Genomic DNA, 22,868 nt, shown 5'->3' on the forward strand with positions numbered 1-22,868 from the left:
TGTAGAAGCAAAATGTTCCAATTACTTAGTTGGTTATTAATTGTTCTAAATTACTTGACTCGCTGCTTTCTTTGTAACTCCAACAGTACGAATTGCTGGTGTGAGGATGCTAAAATTTTTAAGGCATATAAATATGTGAGAAACTTGTATGTGTATCTTTCTGTGGTTTACAAATGAGCCTACTGAGCTTATTCAAACAAAGAAAGTCTAAAGAACCATCAGATACTATAAGATATGAGCAAAGTGCTGTAGTATATGCTTAAGTTCAGAATCTATAAGATTTATTTGTCCTAGAATAACATCAAAGACTCTCAAGTTTATCACAGTATTCCAATAGAAGAAATATAAAACTGTGGCGTATCATCAATTATTACTTCAGTATCACAGTATCTGTCTTGTACTTGGATGCATTAGATATGTGGGGGCAGAAGATGAACCTGACCAAATTTATTTTCTCCTAGAGGCTTCATAGCAGTAACTAAGGATCACAACAGCGGCAGCAACAGCAACTCCAAAAGCACTTTGTGCTAAAACAGCACTAGTTGCAATTGTTTTGGTGGTAGAACCAGTTTGTCGTGAAGTAAATCCCAGTTCTGATAATTTCTTGTGTGATTCTGCATAATCTTTGAAAAAAAGCTCCTCATCCTAGCAAAAGTTAGCTTTGATTGGCTTATGAGATGAACAAAATATAAAAATGTAGAAAAGAAAAAAAAATCATCTAGATATTCCTAGTGTTGTATTATAATGTATCTGTATGTAAATGGTATTTTCTATTAACCAACAAGTTAAAGAACATGCCAATCATCGTAAAATAACATACAAATCAAGTGTACCTTAGCATACAGCTCAACATAGCGTCTAAACTCAGGGTCATGTAACAGAGCATTATCAGTTGGAAGCTTCAAAAGTCCCTCTGTTTCTCCCTTGAGCAATTCACTGTCAAGTGACAAATTTAAGTGGGTTTCTCTAGCATATTCATAGTGCTCTTAAGTAAGCAATAATAAAAATGATCCATGGAATTTTTTTGTTTTGCCTTCAAACAATTCATTGTTCATCTTACATGAAATACGAGTTGTCAAATTTGAGGGGTTCAACTGTCCAGGCACCTTCAAATCCTGACCTTTCAGGATGAGCCCTTCCCTTTAAGAGAAAAATTATTTGTTAGTCGACAAACTTAACGTTCATGCAATGTCAGCAATTAAAATGATAAGGTGACTACCAGTGTGTGTCCACCAGAAAGTGCCACGATATCCTTATCTGATAAACCCATCCTGTAAAAGATGTCCCTCAGATGGGGCGCACCTGCAACCAAATGACATATATATGTACATATGACTGCTTGTAGACAACGGTATACCCTTATAGATCAACATTAAAAGAAGAATTTAAAAGAATGTACTCCATATCAATGATATGAAACATTTTAGAGAACAAAACCTAGTACATTTACAATAACGATCAACTCGTCTCCCCAGCAATGGGTATGTATGCTCATTGGATCTTGAAGAGTCTTTCGATATTCAAGTAAATGTGACAAGAACACTTGGCATCACAAATAAAACATAAACAACACACTTTTACCAATTTGGTATTTGCAAAACAAATCCATTGCATGAATATATGAACTCCACAGGATTGGAAATGTTGAAATATCACAGCAAATAACTCAAAAAGAGAAACTTAAAAACTTCAATTAAAACATAGAATCTGAAAAATATAATAATCCTAACCATTAAAAGTTCTACCAGAAGATTATACAAAATGTAGTTTAACTGACGTCATAAATATCAGGGAGATACTTTTTATTGTTTCCAGAAAAGCAAGCATAAAAATGTCAAGACAATTATTCAGTATTCACATCATGCAAAGTGCTACAGTCCTTTTGGACACTGAAATAAATAAATAAGTTTCATACTGAACCTTGCTTAGCATCAGGAAGCCGTCCTTCTCTTGGGCAAACTGATGAATCCTGGTACAACAAAAGAAAGCATAACCAGTATGTCTTTGTCAGATAACCAGTCGGTTACAAAAAAATGCCTTATCATGTACCCGTCTTCCTGGAACAAAGTCAATGGTCGGTCCTCCAGTCACTTCAACAGCCACAACTCCAGCCAGCTGGACATTATGATATTTTAGTTAATTTTGGTTTATGGCTCATTCGATGACAAATAAGAGTTGACATATAAAACAATCAATGTCCAGAAAAATAAGGAGGCCTAGGGCACAAGGATCTTGCCAATAGAATGTTTAATAATGTTAAGTGTAGCATTATCATGGTGATAGGGGTTGCCCTCTATTAAATAAGCATAGCTATTCTTAAATAGGTAATATGAAATTAATATTCTTATTCTTACCTTAAAGACTACAGAATCTACATCCTCTGGTAGCAAACAAAAAGAAAATATCAAAACAAAAAGAGTAAATATTCAATTAGATGCAATCCAAATAAAAGATAAAATGAGAGATAATCGTCTTAGATGACATGAACACGTAGAAGACATCCGGACGTAATAGTTAGACAAGGTGAGTCGATTATGATAAATGATATGAGACAAGGATGTGGTAAAGGGAAACCTAAAGAACCTTATTACAAATAATTAAAAGAAATCTGAATGCTCCTAATTTACTTAAGAGATTGTTTTATTCAATGAGGATGGAACATGCAGAAGACATCTGGACATAATAGTTAGACAAGGGGAGTCAATTATGATAAATGATACGAGACAAGGATGTGGTAAAGGGAGACCTAAAGAACCTTATTGCAAATAATTGAAAAATCTGAATGCTCCTAATTTACTAAGAGATATTGTTTTATTCAATGAGGATGAACCTTGGTGAACTAGTAAAATTGCTTCTTTGCGATTTGGCTGATCAAGAATTGAGATGGAAACATTCTCTCTGGTTGGAGGAACAAGGTAATATATTTTGACCCCCCCCTTAAACCCCGCAATGGCACGAGTCTAATGGGATCTCTGGTTTTGAGCTCAATAGTGTGAAAAGCTTCATGTAGCTGATGCCAAATATTGGGGATATTAAGCCTTATTGTTCTTGTTGTTGTGAAGGAGTAATTATTCAACTATGCGACAACATATATCGGTTCCCAAAATTCGAATTATATCACTTGCTTGCACATGTCCTTCACAGTTCATATCTCATCTAATGTTACTGCCATATCTTAAAAGATGAACATAGGACTATAAATGTCAGGATGACAATTCTAAACCAAGTGAGATGTCACCTTAAATTTTCTAGTCTTAACTTCTGCAGTCAGTGACCTCATAAATCAATCACTCTAGCTTAGTTGAGCTTTTTTAGTCATGCTTCATGATGGTTTTGTAGTCAAAATTGCTGACTTTTGCTGTCATCGTATTAGTGGCCCACATAAATCTCTGCTATAGCTTAGATGGGCTTTTCTAGTCATGTTTCATGATGACCTTTGGTATTCCTTGATAAAACCCAACTAGTTCCCTTGAACTTAAACAAGCAACAAAAATTAAAACACAAGAACCATGTTAACATCTCTTACATCTTTTCCAATCCACATAACTTTAATTTATTTACTACTAGAATCAGAAAGTTAAGCGTATGGTCACCTGGTAAAGATCAGCATATGTAATCCTGGGATGCTTCCTCTTCACAGGCTCTGATGACAACATAAACAAAAATAAAGGAAAAGAATACTGAGGTGACAGCAACATTGGTTTGAATGAAGACAAATTGAAATAAAAAATATAAATTCATGAGATGAAATGGTTTGTCATTGGTAAAGCTACAACGTATATGTGAAGAAGAAAAACTGTGGCAACTTCCAGAGATGTATAACATTAAATAAGGTACTAAGAACTGGAATTATACGATAAGTACTCTGATCTTTTGAAAAATCCAATAGCAGTTGAAGTCATCATTTCACTTATAAGAATAAAATTTGCAGTTCTGAACTAAGAAAACTTTGTGAAAGCTTCAAAACCTATTATCTCAACTTGTGTTACATTAAGAACCAGAGAACTATTGAAGTCTTTGTATTCAGTCTGCACTTGTGAAAAATGCACCATGACCTTTAGGAAGCACCCTTGCAGCAAAAGATTAACTGCATGATGCAAACTGCAAGACATGATTTTTCTAATTTCTTTCAGAATTTCATCTTTTACTAATCCTGAAGAGAAAGGGCAAAGTGAAGATCTAGAAAGTGAAAGTGAGATATCAATTCTGATTGTCAGACTGTGAAACAACGATAATAATTAGTTACTACTTCGAGTATATGTGATTCAAAATATAAATCGAGCAAACAACCACATAAGAAGTTTCCTTAATGAAGCCCTCTTAATGTCAGTTATGTTCCATATTGTTTCCACTTCAATAAGAAAATGATAGGATAAAGATAACAATGATGAAAATGATGGAAAGAATTTCTATGTCCCTGTAGAGTTGCAGTAGATTTATCTAGAAGTATGATTGCTTATATCCTTGCATTCCTATAATTTTATTGGGATCTGAAGCCTACAGAGTACAAACAAAGATGCAAACGTGAAACAGCAAGCAATAAGTTAAGGACAGTTTTTGTATAGATACCAAGTTTTTATGCATTCATATACAAAAAATTAAAAAACATACCACAGAGATCTATTGCTATTTTTAAGCCAGCATTTGAACCATGAGTGAACTCTTCCTCATGCCTAATTGAGCCATTTGGGCCACCAGTTTTGGTATTTACATCAAAAGTTCCAGCATCATGCCATCTGAAAGAAAATCAGAAAGACTCAACTTTGGAATTTTTCTAATAAACAGTAAGCACCAGAAGAACTACGTTATAAACAATTCTACTTTCAAAAAATTCTTAGGATTTGAAATATGATGGGGTAACCTTGCAAAACAGAAAAACCTTTGCAAATGAAACCATGAAGGAACTTGTAACATATGACCTGCAAAGAACTCTTTGGATAAAAAGCTTCTAAATGGATAAAAACACTCCAAGTGCCTTCAATAAAGTGTCAATTTAAACTGTACATACTTTTTATATGGTACTGGGTGTGCCCTTTATTTATACTTTTATATGGGATACCATGAAACAAATCATGTAAACAAAAATGGTAGACAAAGTTGCGTAGGATGACTAACATATCAAGTCAAAAATGCTCCAATACTGAAAAAGTAGGATTTAAGGCCTAGAGCCCCATAGAAATACAAAAATAGCTAAAGGAAACTGCCAAAATGTGCTAACTCAACCAAAGCCCTTCTGCATAACGTTTTATGCAGTTAACATTCGAAACACAACCATGTTTACTAAATTAAAAAAATCGAATTATGCATGTATGCGAGGTAATCATGCAACGCACATTCTTTCAACACTAACTATCTCATAATAATCCACCTTATATAAGCTTCATGTGCTCCTTTCCCAGGAACATAATACTAGACAACATCAAAAAAAAAAAAATATATATATATATATATATATATATATATATATATATATATATATAATATTGTACTGAAATGTTACAGAACATTAACCTAAGCTACCAGAACAAGCAACCATAAGATAACTCTATATATTTTTCTTCCATATTTAGCCAATACAGAGATTCAATACCTCTTTTTTTAACTTCAAATACTACAGAGACCATCCGAACTAGGGGTTGCATGCCAGACTAAAACACAAAAGGAAAGAAATTTATTATATGGCAAGTCAAGCCCATCACAATCAGCCACTAGCATGCTGTATGTACTTTATTGTTCCATGATGTACATGATGTGCAGGTATGTACCTCATTTATAAAATCCAAAGAAAGATTATAACATTGTTTTATTCTTATAAAGAAAGTCACTAAGCAAATAAAAGAACAACAAATAACTCCAAGATTATTGACAGAGACAGCAGCACAGACTGTTGAATGCCAGGGTTAGACTTGTGCTGCATCAACCTTTATGTATAACAAGAGTTACAAGAAACCAAAAAATTCAAACTTTTCTCTGTAGGACAATGTCCAAGCTTCCAAAGTAAGAACTTTGTAATTTGTATCTATCTTATAATCAAAATGAAATTCTGAAACCATGATACAGCAGTCCAGATCCAAGCTACTTAAGCCAATAGATCTCATAATATTTGAAGTCTACAAAGTGTATAAATGTAACTACTATAAATCTTTTAGGCTTCATTGATTGGGTAGTTTATACACTAGCATAGCATATGTTGTCTATGTCAATAATCAAGGTGTTACTCAAGAGAAGGAAATAAATGTTATGGAAATTATCACATATAACAGCAAGGAAGTTAAGGTTGTTGCCAATGAATTGCACAAATTTAGATCCTCCACACGAGAACACTGGAAGAGAGCAAACTTGTAAGAGGACATGAAGCAAAATGGCACAGTGATTATTTAAGTAATATTATTTTACCAACTCATTTATCCCACAAACAATTCCTATTATCACCAAATAAATACATATAATAAAATATAACATATAAAACCATTAAAAGAAATCATATCTTGTCACATAACCATATCATTTTCTTATGAAAAACCTCCACCAATGAAATTTTAACTTATAGGTCCCATTTGATTATGTTCAGTTTCACCCTTCATTTCATAATGTTCTTTTACCTATAGCCACAAAAATGTCCATAATGTTGGAAATTTTCTTAATGATGTAGGGTCTATAACGAAGGATATAGGTGTATGTAAGAGCCTGTGTGGTATTAAAAAGGAAAGCCCACAATAGCATAGAACAAAACTATGAGTGCCCAGAGAGCTGAAATCACGATGATTTAACCTATGCGTAACATATATCTCATCCAGCCAAGGTATGAAAGTTGAGTTTCCATATGATAGAAGCAAATTTTTTTTGTCAATTGGACACAATTTTATAGCCAAAAGACACATACCTTTATAAAAGGTGTTGAAAAGGAAAAGTTTACAAAAAGTGTTTTCTGAGCTAAAAGAAGTTCCGTTCAACCCAGCCATAGCTGAGTCGATATGCATCCAGGAGAGCTTCAAAATCCCCACAGCGCCTTGTTGTGTGGTTAATTCATAATTGATGTAGAAGAAGAGAGAAAAAAAAGGGTTCTGAGGCCAACATCTTGCCTTCAGCCAACACCATCCGGTAAAAATCCGTACAGCTGTTAACGCGATGCAATTAAGGGATTCAACATCAAAATTCACCATGTGATGTATCCGCTATCTTTGACAAAAGAATTCATCGAGAAATAAATTAATTAATCTAGACAGTACTTCTGCGCGAAAGGATGTTTTCGAGATAAATCGATTTGAGGGATTCCGACATCATCACATGGCATCACCACATAGATCACTAAAATAGCAACAAAGGTGAAAATACTTGGATCGAAAGAAAACACGCGATTTCGGGTAGCGTAAAGGAGTTTGCATGACGCATCATCATCGAGAGGATGGGTCTCGATTCGGGAAGGTCGTACTCACGCGAGGCGAAGCATGATGGGGGCGCAGTTCTTGCTGGCGATGAGGGCTCGAAAGTCTCGGCGGGCCTTCTCGATCTCCTTGAGGTACTCCGCGTCCACCACCGGGGCCGCCATTCCCAGAGGGAAATCGCGAAGAGGCAAATGGAGATCTCGGGGTTCTCGGTTTCAACAGGCGAACGAGTAGACGCCAAGGAGGAGAGAGAAAGATATGGTTCTATTGGCCACTCGCTTCCCGAAGCGCTTCACCAACCACACGCAGTGAGATGATAACAGTACTCGTTTGACACTGCCTTGAGATTGATCAGGCTTCGAATCGAACCCAACATCAGATCGAGTTCCAACCGTCTGATGCTTCTGGAGGAAGTAGATAGATCAACCCTTCGAATGTTCGAGTAGATGGTTGCATGCGTGGAATGAATGACATGTCAAACATGTGGTAACCAAGAAGTCATACATTATTTCTGATTACCCCTCTCTCTCACACACACAAACATACATTATTTCATACATTGTTTACAAGGAGACTTATTTATGTTCGAACAAATTTACTCAGACGAGCATTTTGATGCAAGAGCTGATTCGATTTACCAAAAAACGGCCCCATGGAAGTGACTGCAACTGCAAACAAGTCCAGCCATCAGTTCTTGGAGAAGGCTCGGAGAGTTTCATCCAGTGCTCTCTGGTCATAGTCACCTGTGAAGACACAGCTACCCAATGGACCCTTCAAAAGGATCAACCTCAGCAATCCATCAGCCACCTTCTTATCCACCTGTGATCAAGGAATTGTAGTTAACATCAGGAAGCTACCTAAAAAGAAAAAGGATAGTTTATCTGATACTTACTGCCATGACAGATTTAAATTTCTCCACAGTCATCATCTCGGGGGGTTGAGTTGGAAGCTTGGCCTTCTGCAGGATGCTAAAAACACGCTTCACGATAGTATCATCAATCCAACCTAGGCGATGTGACATATCCACTGCCATAACCTATTACACGATGAAGTATACTTGTCAAAACAAGATAAAAGGGAATGAGAACAAGAAGTCCATGTAATGCCTCACCGTTCCAGCTGCAACTGCTTCTCCGTGGAGCCACTGCCCATAGCCGAAGGCCGTTTCTATAGCCTAAGAACAACAATAAATCAGTAAACAACCAGTCAAGATTATTATGAACGACAAGCATAAGGTTAATGAATCTACAAGGCAAATGAAAAAGCAAAAATAATATGGATAATGAAGGTTCGCTAAATGGTATTAAGTTAGGTCCAAGTCATGGTTACTTCTCTAAGTTCTCTTTAAACAATTTTCATGTTTTAATAATTCAATTCCTATAGGCCAAATTACACAATTGCTCTTTTTGGCATTAGTTTCTTTCCAAAGGGCTTTGAGGCACACAAAATGGATGATACCATAACCAAGTCCAAAAGAGAAAAGTGAGACAACCATCAATGTGCAGAAAGATATTATCATTATTGTGACAACTGTTACCATGCATACATACAGTAGTTCCATATATTAGAACCAAGCATCAGAACTTTTACCACGTATATAATTGTTCCATATATTAGAACCAAGCATTAGGATTTCTTAGTTGAATTGTCACTTCCAATTGTTAGTTTTTAGTTAAAAACAGAATTTGAAGACCACTGACGGTAAAATTGAAAAAAAAAACATTCCACTAAACTCTTTCAGCAGGAAAATTATGGACTCCTCTTCGAAAGGGCACTACTGGCTGCTCTGCTCAAAAGATGAGAAGAAACATGATAAAAACTTATGGTCTAGTCCATTTCAACTTGTTTTTCAAGCTCAGTTGAATAGATTCATGGGCCAAATCCTAGTCATTGAGCATCGGTGTCATGTAAAATTCCTTTCCACTTATCTTGGGTCAGTAATTTGTTAAAAGGTTGACCAGGGATAGATCAGACATGTACTTGACAGGAAAACTGCACATTATGATCATCTGAAAAGTAATTTAGCTAAGAGGCATTTTCCACATTTTAGATTCTTGCAACAAATACTGATGCATCTGGGGATCAATACTGTTTTTTTATTTACTTCGAAAGGGCGCTACTGGCTTTCAGCAGGAAAGTTATGGCTGCTCTGCTCAAAAAAAAAGAAATCCACCAAACTCTTTCAGCAGGAAAATTATGGACTCGTCTTCGAAAGGGCACTGCTGCTGCTCTGCCCAAAAGATGAGAAGAAACATGATACAAACTTATGGTCTAGTCCATTTCAACTTGTATTTCAAGTTCTGGTGAATGGATTCATGGACCATATCCTACTCATTGAGCATCGGTGTCATGTAAAATTCCTTTCCACTTATCTTGGGTCCGAAATTTGTTAAAGGGATGTCCAGGGATAGATCAGACATGTCCTTGACAGGAAAACTATGCATTTTCCAAATTTTAGATTCTTGCAACAAATACTGCAGCTTCTGGGGAGCAAAACTGCTTTTTAATTTACTTCTGTGTAGTCATTGATGGAAATCCCATGATCATAAGCTTTCAGATAGTTGTCAATTACAGCACAATTACAATTGGATGAAGCTCTTTCCACCTTGTAATGCAAAATACAACAAATTATATGTTGAATAAATACAAAATTGATGGCTCAGTTTGGAAGCCATTTTGATAGAAATGTATATTTTGGCCAGTATGACGTTTGTCTGTTACTAGCATATCAAGTAACAAGTTGGACAAGAAAGCTGTAAATCAAATTTCATATGCTTTACACCATTCAATAGAAGTGACAACCTTAGCACTTCAGATAGTAAAAGAAGAAAAAAATATCTGGAAGCATAACTATCAAGTAAAAATGTGTTAAAAACAGAAGATAGTAGAAAATTTAGCTTGTAAATTCAAGACTCACATGACCAAATGTGTGTCCCAAATTCAGGGTTGCCCGCATGCCACTTTCCTTCTCATCCAAGGAAACAACTTCAGCTTTGTTTTCACAAGACCGCTTGATAGCATATGCTAAGGCACTTGGGTCTCTGCAACAACATTGAACATCTGTAAGGAGATTCAGACTACCTAAGTTACACATGCAAGGATTGTCTTAATGTTTGTCAACTGATAATATCATTGATTACTTGGCAAAAGCCCAAGATGAAAGTTACACCATAGCTTAAACATAACACAAGAGAGCTATGTAGTTATTTAAGAAGTTGCAATTCTTGCATTGAAACAAGTATGCCCACACTCATTGTCCTTGGTTTGGAGGCATACTAAACATCATTTTACATTTTCACTTGTTCTGAAAAAATATTGAAAGTTTCCTTTGTCGGATGTGCTAGCTATGGTAGATGTCAGAAATAAATAGATGATAAACATTGCAAATAATAGTAGATAATCATTGGTAAAAAAAGTCAAGCTATTTTGGATCAGCCACATGCATCCTTTGTAGTCATTTTTGTTAAGTAACAACGCTTTATGGAATGCTCCAATGTATATTTCCATGATATTCCATGTTCATGCAATCTTTTTAAGTTGGAACTTAGTACCTAAATCAGTCCTCCCACTTTCTCCAAGCTTAAGATCAATTATGTAAAGGATTAAAACGTGTATGCAGATTGGCATAACAAGTTGTGAATAAGCAGTAAACCATCTTAGCAAGACAGAAGCTGTCATACTGAAAGATCAATCAATCCAAATGCTCCTAGTTGCCATAGTGGGACATGTTAGTATCCTTTCCATCGCCAAAATGAAAATCAAATGAAACTTAAGTGGGCAAGTTTAGCTAATTATTTAAAATACTCACTAGGATTTAGATGAGGGGGCAAGTTTACCTACTTGCTAAGCCACCATACTGAAAGATAAATCAATCCAAATGCTCCTAGTTTCCATAGTGGGACATGTTAGTATCCTTTCCAATGCCAAAATGAAAATCAAATGAAACTTAAGTGGGCAAGTTTAGCTAATTATTTAAAGCTTCATAAATATTTACAAAACTGATATCTTTTTGTTTACCTCAAAGATGTTTCAAATGAAGGTTAGAACAGGAATTTAGACAGAGCCTACCTCATCAGGCAAAAACTATCACATGTATGAGCTGATCTTTTTGCCCAGTTCACAAGATTTGCATGTAGGAACTTCCTTCTTATATTTTATAGGATATATAAACTAGGGTTTTTAATTTCGAATGATACCGCTCGTACAGAGCGGTACATACCGGTCCACCAACAGACCGGTACACGAACCACCCTCTACCGGGCGTTACCGTCGATTGGGGCTGTTTTCGCCCCGTTACCACCCGAAATCGGTCAATGAGGGTCGATTTCGATCGTCGTCGCCCGCTACCGAGCAGTATTAGCCGAGGTAGAAGAAAAGGGAGAACCTAGAGATCCAGCGCCGCTCTCCCTCAACGATCCAGATCCGTCGTCACCCTCCCTCGCCGAACGTCGCAGATGAGATATCGCCTCCTCCTCGTCTAAGGCGGCGAGGCCTCGATGCCGTCATCGACTTCTCCTAATCCACGCGGGGAGCAGAAGCATCGGCGTGGGGAGAAGAAACCTTGGTGACGTCACCGAGGCTTCGCGGGGAGACCTCGGCATCATCAGTGACTTCTCCTAATCCGCGCAGGGAGAAGAAGCCTTGGCGTGGGGAGAAGAAACCTCAACAACGTTGCCGAGGCTTCGCGAGGAGAAGAAACTTCCAGCAAAGAAACCTCGGCGACGTCATCGAGGCTTCGAGGTTTACTTCTCCCCACACGGGAGAAGAAACGACACGATGTCGCCTAGATGACGTCATCCCTTTTTTATTTTTTAACTTTTTTTATTATATATATATATACACACACACACCAAGCGATACGCCAGAACGTACCGCTCGATATACTCGTACTATATCGTGCCGAGGTGAACTCGATACTCCTGTACGGTATGAAATTAAGAACCTTGATATGAACAACTAAATTTTCACTTACCTTAAGCCGACAACAATTGATTTATCTTAGAATTAGCATGCATACTGTTGAATCTCAGATTTTGATTATGAAATCAATTGATAAGTTTGTGATCTAATATGTGTTTTGAGTGACGCAAGACTAGCTTCGATCATGGAGAGACAATTTAATTAAAGTATGAAGAATCAATGTTGGACCGAAGTATAACATGTCAAAAGATTGGATGTCAAGCCGAAGGATCGATCGATGTGTCGGCAGAAGGCTTCGTGCCATGAGTTCGGGCATCGAGCCAAGAAGATCGAAAATTACGCCAAGGAAATCGGATGCTGTGGGAAGACAACATGCCGATTGGGCAATATGCCGAAGGAGAGGACGATGCACCAAAGGGTCGGACGAAGCGTCAGATGAATCGATGACATGTCGGACAACATGTGATTTATGCTTTGTAATAATTGTCTAAATCGAAGTAGTTTTAGGTCTAATTGAGTCGGTATTGAAGTGAAATAAAGCCAACTCAATTAAGGGCCAATTGAGCCTGAATCAAGGTTGAATTGGGCCTGCTGTTTGGCCCATTCAATGTCCTGTCGCAAGGTCTAGCGACGGTACCGCCAGACTGGACAATGGTACCGCCCAAGCACAGTCTTCCAGACTGTGTTAGGCGATGGTACCGCCCAGTGTCAATGTGTCAGGCGATAGTACCACTAGACTCGACGGTGGTACCGCCCAATGTCACAAAGTACTGTCGATGGTATCGCTAGTACCCCGAAATCCCGATGATTCAAATTTTTGGCTCTAAATTTGAATCCATTTGGGGCCTATAAAAACCCCACTCATTCCTGCTCAGTTTACACAAGAATTGAGAGCAAAAAAGAAATAAAACTCTGTTGTAATATTGTGAGAACTCCTCTCAAGCTCTAAGTGTTGGGTGAAGTTTAAGAGAGGGATGAGTGGTTGTAAAGGTTATCTCTTAAACCCATGAAAATGAGAAAAAGAAGTGTAAAAGGATAGTTTATCTTCGTCCGTTGGAAAGAAGATCGGTAGTGGAAGCCGGTGGCCCCAAGTGAAGAGGAATCGGGAGTGGATGTAGGTCACAACGATTGAACCACTATAAAATTGGTGTGCCTCCTTTTCTCTACTTGTTTACTTATTCTACAACTGCTTTACCTGCTCATTACTACTCTTGCAAATGTTTTAAGTTTAAACATCCTTTTTATACGATTTCATCGAACGAAATTTTTAAACCGACGTGATTTTACGAAAGCACTAATTTACCCCCCCTCCGCGCTTAGTGCCCATTCACGATCCTAACTCATACTTCTTAGAATAATTTTTTTTTAACAATTAAAATTATCAGCAACATGTATTTTTGGCATATCAAAATTAAATTTTCCATGTGAAAGTAAGAGATGTGATGGAATTTAATCTATTTATTTTTTTTCCCAATTGTTTTTTCTTTCTTAATGTATCCACAGTTGTAGTATGCTATTTTAGCTTTTCATGGCACTTCTCTGTTGAGAAACCCCCAAACTGAATAAAAAAAAGCCCATTGTCCCAAAAAGAAAATGAAAACAAGTGAAGTTTCCAAATCTAGAAGCAGATGAATTTGTATAAAACCATATATAAATATCCACTAACTAGTTTCTTTTGTTCTACCACCATAATTCAGTTGTCATATTACAAGATGTACAAATTCCTTCAATTAAGGGTAACAAGATTTATATGATTTGCAAAGCACAAATGCCAAAGTAATCTTAAAACAAACAAACAACAAGACAAAATCACTCAATTAAGTAAAGGAAACATGAAATTTCCAATAGTAACTTGTAATAAGGAGAAACTCTCAATTACCTTGCTAATAGAGATTGCATATTCTTTTCCTGCCACTCAAAGAACTCTGCATCCCTAATAAGTCCATACTTCACAACCTCAGCTATACCAGATGCTAATTCCCTATCCGGCAATGAGTTCAGAGTATCGGTATCTATTAGCACGCATTGTGGCTGGTAAAAGGCACCAATCAAATTCTTCCCAAGGGGATGGTTTACTCCAGTTTTCCCCCCAACTGACGAATCGACCTGAATTCACGTAACATCATATAAAATTTGCTATTACCGATTAACACCATAAATTTATATGCTGAGCAATTACCTGAGCCATTAGAGTAGTAGGAATCTGAATGAGGTTAACACCACGAAGAAAGGAAGCAGCAGCAAAGCCACACATGTCGCCAATGACACCACCACCAAGTGCCACGAATGTACAACGACGATCCATCCTAGACTCTATGGCCTTGTCAAAGACCTTCATCAGTGTTTCCTACACAAATTCCCCAGACAGTTCAATTCCACAAGAACCAGACTAGAATAGAAAGAAGAAAACGAGGAGTATACTTCCTAGGCACCAACCATATTCTTGTACTTCTCCCCATCCGGCAGAATCACACTCTCCACTGTAACCTTCGGATTTCCATGAGTCAACGCTTTGACGACTTTGTCAAGATACAGCGGTGCGATTGTAGTGTTAGTTACCACCAGGACGCTCTTTCCGTGTACATGCCTAAAACAACCATTCGATATCCTCAAACAAAAGAAAACAAATTGAACACCCAGGAAATCAGGAAAGAAGAATAACATAAATCCTGTAGCGGGTACCTCTGGAGCAGATCGGGTTCGTCAAGCAGGCCAGAGCCGATGTAGATCGGGTAGCTCCGGCTCCCGAGATCGACATCGACGACGGTCGATACCCTAGAATCGGCCCTCTTCGTGGCCTCCTCCATGACCGCGGAGGCGCACGCCGAGATCCTGGATCGGCTTCGAGCTGAGATCGGGGCGGGCGCTTTGAAACGACCAGAGGGGACCGAGGACATGGAACGGAGGTCAAGCCGGCGGAGAGGTAAGGAAGCGGCAGCGGGAAACAGGGAGCGGCGAGGGGCGACGGAGATATTGCCAGACGGGCAAACGGCGGAGTTGATCGAAGGAGCAGAGGACGTCGCCATGGAGTACAGGTCGGGGCTTGGAGTAGGGAGGCAAAAGAGGAGGGCTTCGCTCTCGATTCAGCCCACCACCGTTCCTTCCCCGCTCGGCCTCTCGTTGGAGTTGTACCGCTAGCTAGCGGGTGCAGGGCGGGGTAGGTGGACCAACACCGCCGCCTGCGAATGACTCGTCGCACGTGCGAAATATTTGACGAACGTGCGCGCTTTTCTATGCGGACGAAGGATCCGACCGTTCATTTCGGAGCGGAAGGCATCGTGAGCGCTTGCTTGGAATTAACATTCGCATAGGAAATTATTATGCGGTCACTAAGTTTTGGAAAGCGACGGTCGGTAGGTGGCAGCCGAATGCTGCCTGCGACTTGGCTACTTAGTTGAGTTCAACCTGGTCAAAACGAACCCGATCCGAACCGACCCGTAGATTGGGTTGGCTGATTTGGGTTCGGACAGAATACCTCCAAATTGCTCTCTACCGGAACTCAAATCATGGCTAATTAACAAAGTTCTTAAACCCGTTCGACGATCAACTTTGGCATTTGTTATTCGATTGATATCCATCTCGATCTCGATTCTCGAGTTCCTAAATCGGATTTAAGAAGAACGATCCCAAATCCAATTGATAGTTGTTCTAATTCGATTTAAGATCGTCAAATAAAGTATATTATCATCCTTATATTAAGCAATGAGTAACAAGTGGAGTACGTATCACTTCACCTTGTCACAAATGGAAGCTAATTAAATATCTAAGTACTTGAATTCACATTAAATCTAACTTAGATATATTTAGATGTAATTATATATATATACATAGTAATATAGATGTATTTATTTTAAACTCATTTTATTAGTACCATAATTAGGTTTTGATGGGTCAGATTGATCTATCAGTTTTTCAATATTTGTGTACTCGAGTGGGATTTAATCGGTCAATTCTATCGAAGTAGTACGATCATAAATAATAATATATATGTGATATGAACTTGTGCACTAAATTTTTCTGAGAGTTTTCAAAGGATTTTTATTGAATTCTTTCGATTAGTCATATGAGAGGGTGAATATGAGCCTAAGTAGTCGATTAATATAAAAACACATTGTAGAAAATTATGTGTCTAATCTTAATCCAACAATTAGACTCTATTTGATATACTAATAATATTATTATCAATTTTTTTTTGTAAGATTCTGCATTTAAATCTTATTTTCATTGCTTATTTTTTATTAACAACAACAACAACAACAGGGCAATGTCTAAAATATCATGCATTTATTTATGTCATTATGTTTAGATCATTTTAACATATGTTAAGTCAAATTCTAATTGTTCGACCTAAGTTGAGACTATATATTCACTTATGCAGCTTAAAACCAGCATTCCTAAGATCAAAAAGTCATCTTGTTATAAGACAATATATCCTAATATTATTAATAATTTTTTGATTCAAGGAGTCATCTCGATATAAAAAGAAAAAAAAAATCTCCACTAAGAGGGTCACCACACGGGGAGGGACATGAGGATGTAAAAAAGGGGATTCTGATCAATTTGATACTTAAATTAGTTTATTGTTTAAAGAATTGTATCGAGTGATGAACTTGAGACAACTTGAGGGTTTTATATAGTGTTGCATGAGTTTGTTCAAGGTAATTACATGATTTCATTGATCATAAATATAAACAATATAGCATCAAACCCAAAATGTATGGGATAACTTTCCATTTTTAATGATGTAGTTGGCTTTGTAACGTCGAATCGATCTTCTAGTTTGCACCATGTTGGTTGACACATTGACTAAATAGAGTTGACGTATTAGTAAGATGGTGGTGATGTGTCGAGTCAACGATGACGATGTTTTGATTATGTGAAGATGATGTATTAGTTACTAAATAATGATATATATCCATAATTCCTGTATCATTTATTTATAACTACAACATAATGATATACAAAATCAATAGATATCAATTAACAATTAATTATGATTTATGATTAGATAACTTGTTACGGACAATTTTAGATATAAGTCAAACGAAATAACGGTGAATTTATTGAGATCACTGAATTTATAATATGATAAAGTAGCTTAGTGTTAGGGATATGGTACCGTAGTTTTTGTTCGAAAATTATCTGAAAAAGATAGTGAACATCAAGAAATCTAAGAAAAGTGACAATAGAGAAGAATAGATAAACTTCAAGACTAAAAACTTAACCTTTATTAAAGATGAAAGATGATGATGGGTGGGTTGAGTCAATTTCATCAATCATAAGCAGTAGTTGCATCCTCACCAAGTAACTTTTTACCCTTCTTCATAAGGGACATTACATTCAATAGGTAACTTCTCCTCTTTATTAGATGAGAATTATAAAAGGTTAAGTCCTCAAATGAAAAAAATCTAATCTAATATTTGATTATTTTTTATCTATTATTCTAAAAATTTATTATGATCACGTGGAAGTATTTAAGTTATTATTAAGTAAAAACTCTTTTATAAAAATTCTTACGTTATTATTAAGTAAAATATTTTTTTTTCTTATTTTAATATTATTTATCAAGATATTAATTGTTCAGGAAAATGATCTTTGTTGAGATATTCTGACGAGAACCGAGGGTGAATCCTCAGAGACTAATGATGAAATATGAAACTTTAGAGGGGCTTAAAAGTTAAAAAGACTAAAATGATTGTTCTAAGTGACATATGAAACTGACGATGAAATATAAAACTTTAAAGGGGCTTAAACGTTAAAAGGACTAAAAAGGATTGTTACAAAGTTAGTGAAATATGAAACTGATGATGAAATATAAAACTTTAAAAGGGGCTTAAAAGTTAAAAGGACTCGAAAGGATTGTTCCAAATTAGTGAAATATGAAACTTTAGAGGGGCTTAAAAGTTAAAAGGATTGTCGAGGAGAAAGTAGTTGGCCTCAGGGCGATGGCCGCAGGGCGACCGCTTCAAGTTCACGATTTCCCGGCCCTCCTCTCTCTCGGCGCCGCCTCTCGCCTTCAATCTCGAGCGCGAAAGCAAAAGAGATCCCTTTTGTAGATTCATCTCTTTTCCCTTCTTGGACTGTCTCGCATTAGGGTTAGGCATCCGCTGCTCCTTTCTGCTTTGCCGCCTTCTCGTCAATGGCCGACGTCTTTGATTTGGCTGCGGGGGATGGGTTGCGGAGGTGTAGCTGAAGCAGCAGCGGTAGGTGACTTAGCCGGAGGCCGAGGAGAAGAGAGGGAGAGGGAGGCCTCCTTTTTCCTTTTCCTTTTCTTTACTGTGCCTGATGCTTTGGATGGAGAATAGGAAAGGAGGAGATGAGCGCATCGAGTTTTATAAAGTGCGTCACGGTGGGGGACGGCGCTGTTGGCAAGACCTGCATGCTTATAGCCTACACCAGCAACACTTTTCCCACGGTCAGTGCTGAAAAATCCGATATTTTCCGATTTTGTTCCTTTGATGATTCTGATACTTTTTCGGTCTAAAAATGGGGAAGGGGGAGAAACTTGGTGGTGTAGGGAAACTGCACTCTTTACTGAGGTTGTCTAATGGAACGCATATGTAAAAATCATCCCTTTCTCTTGTTCTCACTTGGTAGGAGTTTTTGCGAGAAAAATAATCTCAAATTGCTAGGACACTATAATTTATAGATTGACGATCTGAAAATTGCTGGTCTTTTTAAATTTGTTATTGCTGATCAGAAAAGTGCATTTGACAAAGAGGGGAAGCATTAATTAAGTCGGACGTCTTTCGGAACTAATTATATTGGATTTTTATCCTGATCACTCATAGCGTGAAGAAATTTCAATATCTTCCATATTTTCACCGAGGAACGACAATGGAGCAAATCAGAAAAAGGATCTGGAGGTGACCTAGAACAGTCCCTCACTGCATTTAAAAAACTTGATATTTTTCTGGATTGCGAGGGTAGCTGGCTATGTCACTGGGTGCTTTATTTCCTCTCTCAAATCCAAAAAGCATGTGGTTGTTTCTGTTGAATGTTGCATCGTTTGCCATGATGGAAAAATGTGGCAATACCATTCTCTTAATTATGGCATTTAAACTGTGCATGCTGAAATTTCATTTCTTTTAGCTTTTTGGAAGTGAAAATGTGATGCATTTCATAAGTTATTTTTTTGGTTAATCTCTATTCCTGAATTTGGCACATCACGTTAGTTTTAAGACTTCTTCAGATACAATTTTCATTCAAGATGATCATTCCTTGACAAACTTGTTATTGTATATGACATCTCTAAATGTGTGGAAGTAACAATTTAGATATTTATGTACTTCATCTTATAAGCAGGATTATGTTCCAACAGTTTTTTGACAACTTCAGTGCAAATGTAGTGGTGGATGGTAACACAGTTAACTTAGGTTTGTGGGATACTGCAGGTACCTTAAAAAAAATTCTCTCTTCTGCCTACTGATGTTTACAGTGTGATTATCCCAGTGTCCCTTTTGTCTTCGAATTGGCCACCCGGTTATAATATCATGCTTTGATTAAACAGGCCAGGAGGATTACAATAGATTGAGACCTTTGAGCTACCGTGGTGCAGATGTTTTTTTGCTTGCTTTTTCTCTCATCAGTAAAGCCAGCTATGAAAATGTTGCCAAGAAGGTAATAGACTGATTGCCAGCTTGTTACATCTTTATTAAAAGCTTTTTTCTTTCTTTTTACTGAAAAATGTAAAATTTGTGAGTGTCTGATTCTTTGTTTTTTTTTTTTTTTTTTGGCAGTGGATTCCTGAGTTGAGGCATTATGCACCTGGTGTTCCCATAATTCTTGTCGGGACAAAGCTTGGTAAACTTTCATTTGCTGCCGTTTTTTTTCTTGAGGTCAATTTCACTAGATTGGTATGCATCGCAGCTGATATTTTGCACACTGTTTCTGTAGCTTTATGTCTCGTTTGTGTTGCGATTTGACTTGGTGGCTTGAAAGCCTACCTCTTGCGGGCATCCATCTACAATTCAAGCTCCGTTGCTTTTAAGTTCCTGTTTTTGAGGTGGTAGTTAATATGAGTCGAGGAAAAGCTTGATGACTGTATCCTCTATTGTATGGTTAGAAGATAAATGAATCATGAAGAACTGAACATGAATTGGTGCAGTCATGACTAGAGGACAAAAAGTTTAATGGTTTGACCTCTAATAAGATTGACTACCCACCTGATGGCAATAACAGAAACCTTTAATAGGTGGCTGACGGTTGGACCATGATGATACCACTATACTGACTGGTGTTCTATCATGTTTTGGTATCAATATAAATCATTTTACTGAAGAAACATTAAGGAAAGAAGAAACTTACTGGTTAAAATTCTATGTTGTCCTTTTTGTCGTGCATTAAGGTTGAATATTCTTCATTTTTTCGCTTCTATTCTACATCTTTCTCCTCTATTTTCTTCCTTTCTTATTTTGTTATTGTCTTATCTTCTTTGCCACTGTTAGGTTTAACAGGAAGCAAAGGTGTGCAAAGTTTTGAACCCTATATGGAAGCCTTTTTTGAAAAGTCAAGCCATGCTGGTCCAACATCATAAACTAAGCCTATAGAGGAGATGAAGGATGTTATGACCTAGTGAGAATGCTGTCGGGCTAGATTTTCTTAAACCATGCAGCAAAGCTAAATTTTGTATCAAAACCATTTCATATGTTTTGTCTGTATAAAACCTAGGCAGTAAGCCAGTTCCACCTGCTGCCTAGTGATCAGACCAGCAAACTGTCAGTTGGACTACACTGGTTCTGTACTCTCTCTGATCATCCTTAACATGCTTAATTGCTCATCTAATGTGCAAGATGAGTGCTTGTTGATGGGTTTGTAGAAATCAGTATTTGATTCTTTTATTGTGGGATAAGAGCTCTAATTATTAAGGATACTCAAGGCAAACAATTAAGGGTAAAAAGGTAAAATTCTTCTGCATTGTAATTCTTTGAACTTTGGATCCATGCTTTAATTTTTTATACCATCAACACATCTGCACTTATCTCTTTTTCTCCCATAACTGCTTTCTGAAAAAATGTTATGAAATTAGATTGCAATGATATGATAACCATCCTTAAATGAGCCTCCACCTGATTATCTCTCTTTCTGCATGATCATGATTTACGTTGACTATTATGAATCCTAGGAACGGAAGGAGCATGCACATATTTGTTTCATTAGAAATGTCAATTTAGCTTTAACTTAAAAGTCGTCAACTGGCTTAGTTTGAGAGAATAGTAGCTGCTTCTTTTAGCACCAAAAATTCCTAGCTTGCACTTGCTATCAATAAATATCAGTATCAGCTGCTAAAAGAGTATTTTATTAATTAGTTATGAAATAATTTTCATTGATCAACTGGCCTTTTCACCCTTTCTTCTTACTCCTCTCTCTATTGATCTTTGATGTTCCCCCGAATTGACTATTTCTGTCTTCTTTCTTTTGACACATCAGTACATGATTCTTTGCTAGATTATGGAGTTAATATTGATCTTCCTGCTGTGTTTCCTACTAGCATATTTTCTAATGATTATTCTGGATGGCCATAGTTTATTTATGTCTTCACTTTACAACATAGGGATCTTTTTCTGGTTTCGTATTCAGATACTTAAGTCTGCTTGATTTATACAAATATAAAGGAATTCAACTGGCAATTTAGGAAGAGATGGGTAATAAAAGTCACATTTCCCAAGCAAAGCAGTTGGACCATTATCTACCAATTGCAATATGAGGTTTTAATTTTTGTTGCTGCACCTTGAGCTTTTCTATTTTTTGGCTTTATATTTATGTTAAGCCAATCTTTGTCTTATTTTGTGGACTTAATTGTTGCTCACTTCTTTTATGTTTAAAAATGCTACTTGATACTTGTTATATGGTTTTATAGTCTTTTCATATCGTGATGGGTTTTGTTTGCAGATCTTCGTGATGATAAGCAGTTCTTTATAGATCATCCAGGTGCAGCTCCCATAAGTACTGCTCAGGTAAAATATATTAGTCTGCTGTGTAACGGAACCTTGATTTATACATTTTCTCTGTAAAAGTGCCGATGATAATTAGAGTGGCTCTCATAATGTTCCAGGGGGAGGAGCTGCAGAAGCAAATAGGTGCTGATGCGTACATAGAGTGCAGTTCAAAGACTCAGCAAGTATGCACTCCCCTTGTGTTTACCCATCTTTTGAATTCATTCTCATCATTCTGATGCAACCCTGCTTGGTGTAAAAATGCTGTGATCTAGAATGTCAAGGTGGTATTTGATGCGGCCATCAAGGTCGTGCTTCAACCACCCAAGCAAAAGAAGAAACAGAAAAGTTGTTCCATATTGTAATAATCAAGCTTGTGAAAAAGGCCATGGTGGCCAGCCATCCTTTGGGGGGGCCTTCAAATTGGTCAGCAGCATTCCCAGAGTATCATGTTATTTGCTTTTCCTTTTGACTTGTCGTGATATGTAACTGACCTTCCAAAGCTTGTACCTCCTGATGATGACCTATTCATATTAATGTTTAGGTAAATGTTTAATCCATTTTCCTTATGCCAAGGTGGTATACTGAGTTTATTGTACTTTAAGTTGATTACTCCAATGACTTTTCT

The 22,868-nt window shown here is 37.1% G+C and overlaps 2 protein-coding genes and 1 pseudogene across 2 annotated transcripts; 1 reads left to right on the plus strand and 2 right to left on the minus strand.

The window, feature by feature from the left end:
• Positions 1–235: 235 nt before the first annotated feature.
• On the minus strand, positions 236–7,674 carry LOC135617513 (probable L-ascorbate peroxidase 4, peroxisomal). Its single transcript, XM_065117836.1, has 9 exons — positions 7,437–7,674; positions 4,612–4,736; positions 3,594–3,643; positions 2,050–2,115; positions 1,921–1,969; positions 1,220–1,302; positions 1,061–1,140; positions 834–936; positions 236–645 (listed from the first exon to the last, which is right to left on the minus strand). The coding sequence occupies exons 1-9, from the start codon at positions 7,547–7,549 to the stop codon at positions 448–450; spliced, it is 867 nt and encodes a 288-aa protein (XP_064973908.1). The 5' UTR covers positions 7,550–7,674; the 3' UTR covers positions 236–447.
• Positions 7,675–7,867: 193 nt separating this feature from the next.
• LOC135617512 (3-dehydroquinate synthase, chloroplastic-like) lies at positions 7,868–15,469 on the minus strand. The gene is made up of 8 exons (XM_065117835.1): positions 14,988–15,469; positions 14,742–14,892; positions 14,485–14,652; positions 14,185–14,411; positions 10,303–10,426; positions 8,497–8,559; positions 8,278–8,421; positions 7,868–8,204 (listed from the first exon to the last, which is right to left on the minus strand). Exons 1-8 carry the CDS (start codon positions 15,329–15,331, stop codon positions 8,073–8,075), a joined length of 1,353 nt encoding a protein of 450 aa, XP_064973907.1. The 5' UTR covers positions 15,332–15,469; the 3' UTR covers positions 7,868–8,072.
• A 2,742-nt stretch (positions 15,470–18,211) lies between these two features.
• On the plus strand, positions 18,212–22,815 carry LOC135617514 (rac-like GTP-binding protein 5; annotated as a pseudogene).
• The last annotated feature ends 53 nt before the right edge of the window (positions 22,816–22,868 follow it).

The sequence above is a fragment of the Musa acuminata genome, chromosome BXJ2-7, assembly GCF_036884655.1.
Source record: "Musa acuminata AAA Group cultivar baxijiao chromosome BXJ2-7, Cavendish_Baxijiao_AAA, whole genome shotgun sequence".
Classification (NCBI taxonomy): domain Eukaryota; kingdom Viridiplantae; phylum Streptophyta; class Magnoliopsida; order Zingiberales; family Musaceae; genus Musa; species Musa acuminata.

Bases quoted from the DNA above. Each gene is read 5' to 3' on its own strand.
- LOC135617513 (XM_065117836.1), bottom strand. From the start codon at position 7,549: ATGGCGGCCCCGGTGGTGGACGCGGAGTACCTCAAGGAGATCGAGAAG. The intron at 3,644-4,611 runs GTATGTTTTTTA...TGTTGTCATCAG, and splicing joins AATAGCAATAGATCTCTGTG to AGCCTGTGAAGAGGAAGCAT. The intron at 646-833 runs GTACACTTGATT...AACTTTTGCTAG, and splicing joins ATGTTGAGCTGTATGCTAAG to GATGAGGAGCTTTTTTTCAA.
- LOC135617512 (XM_065117835.1), bottom strand. From the start codon at position 15,331: ATGGCGACGTCCTCTGCTCCTTCGATCAACTCCGCCGTTTGCCCGTCT. The intron at 14,412-14,484 runs GTAATTGCTCAG...ACGTGAATTCAG, and splicing joins CTACTACTCTAATGGCTCAG to GTCGATTCGTCAGTTGGGGG. The intron at 8,422-8,496 runs GTGAGGCATTAC...ATCGTGTAATAG, and splicing joins AAGCAGTTGCAGCTGGAACG to GTTATGGCAGTGGATATGTC.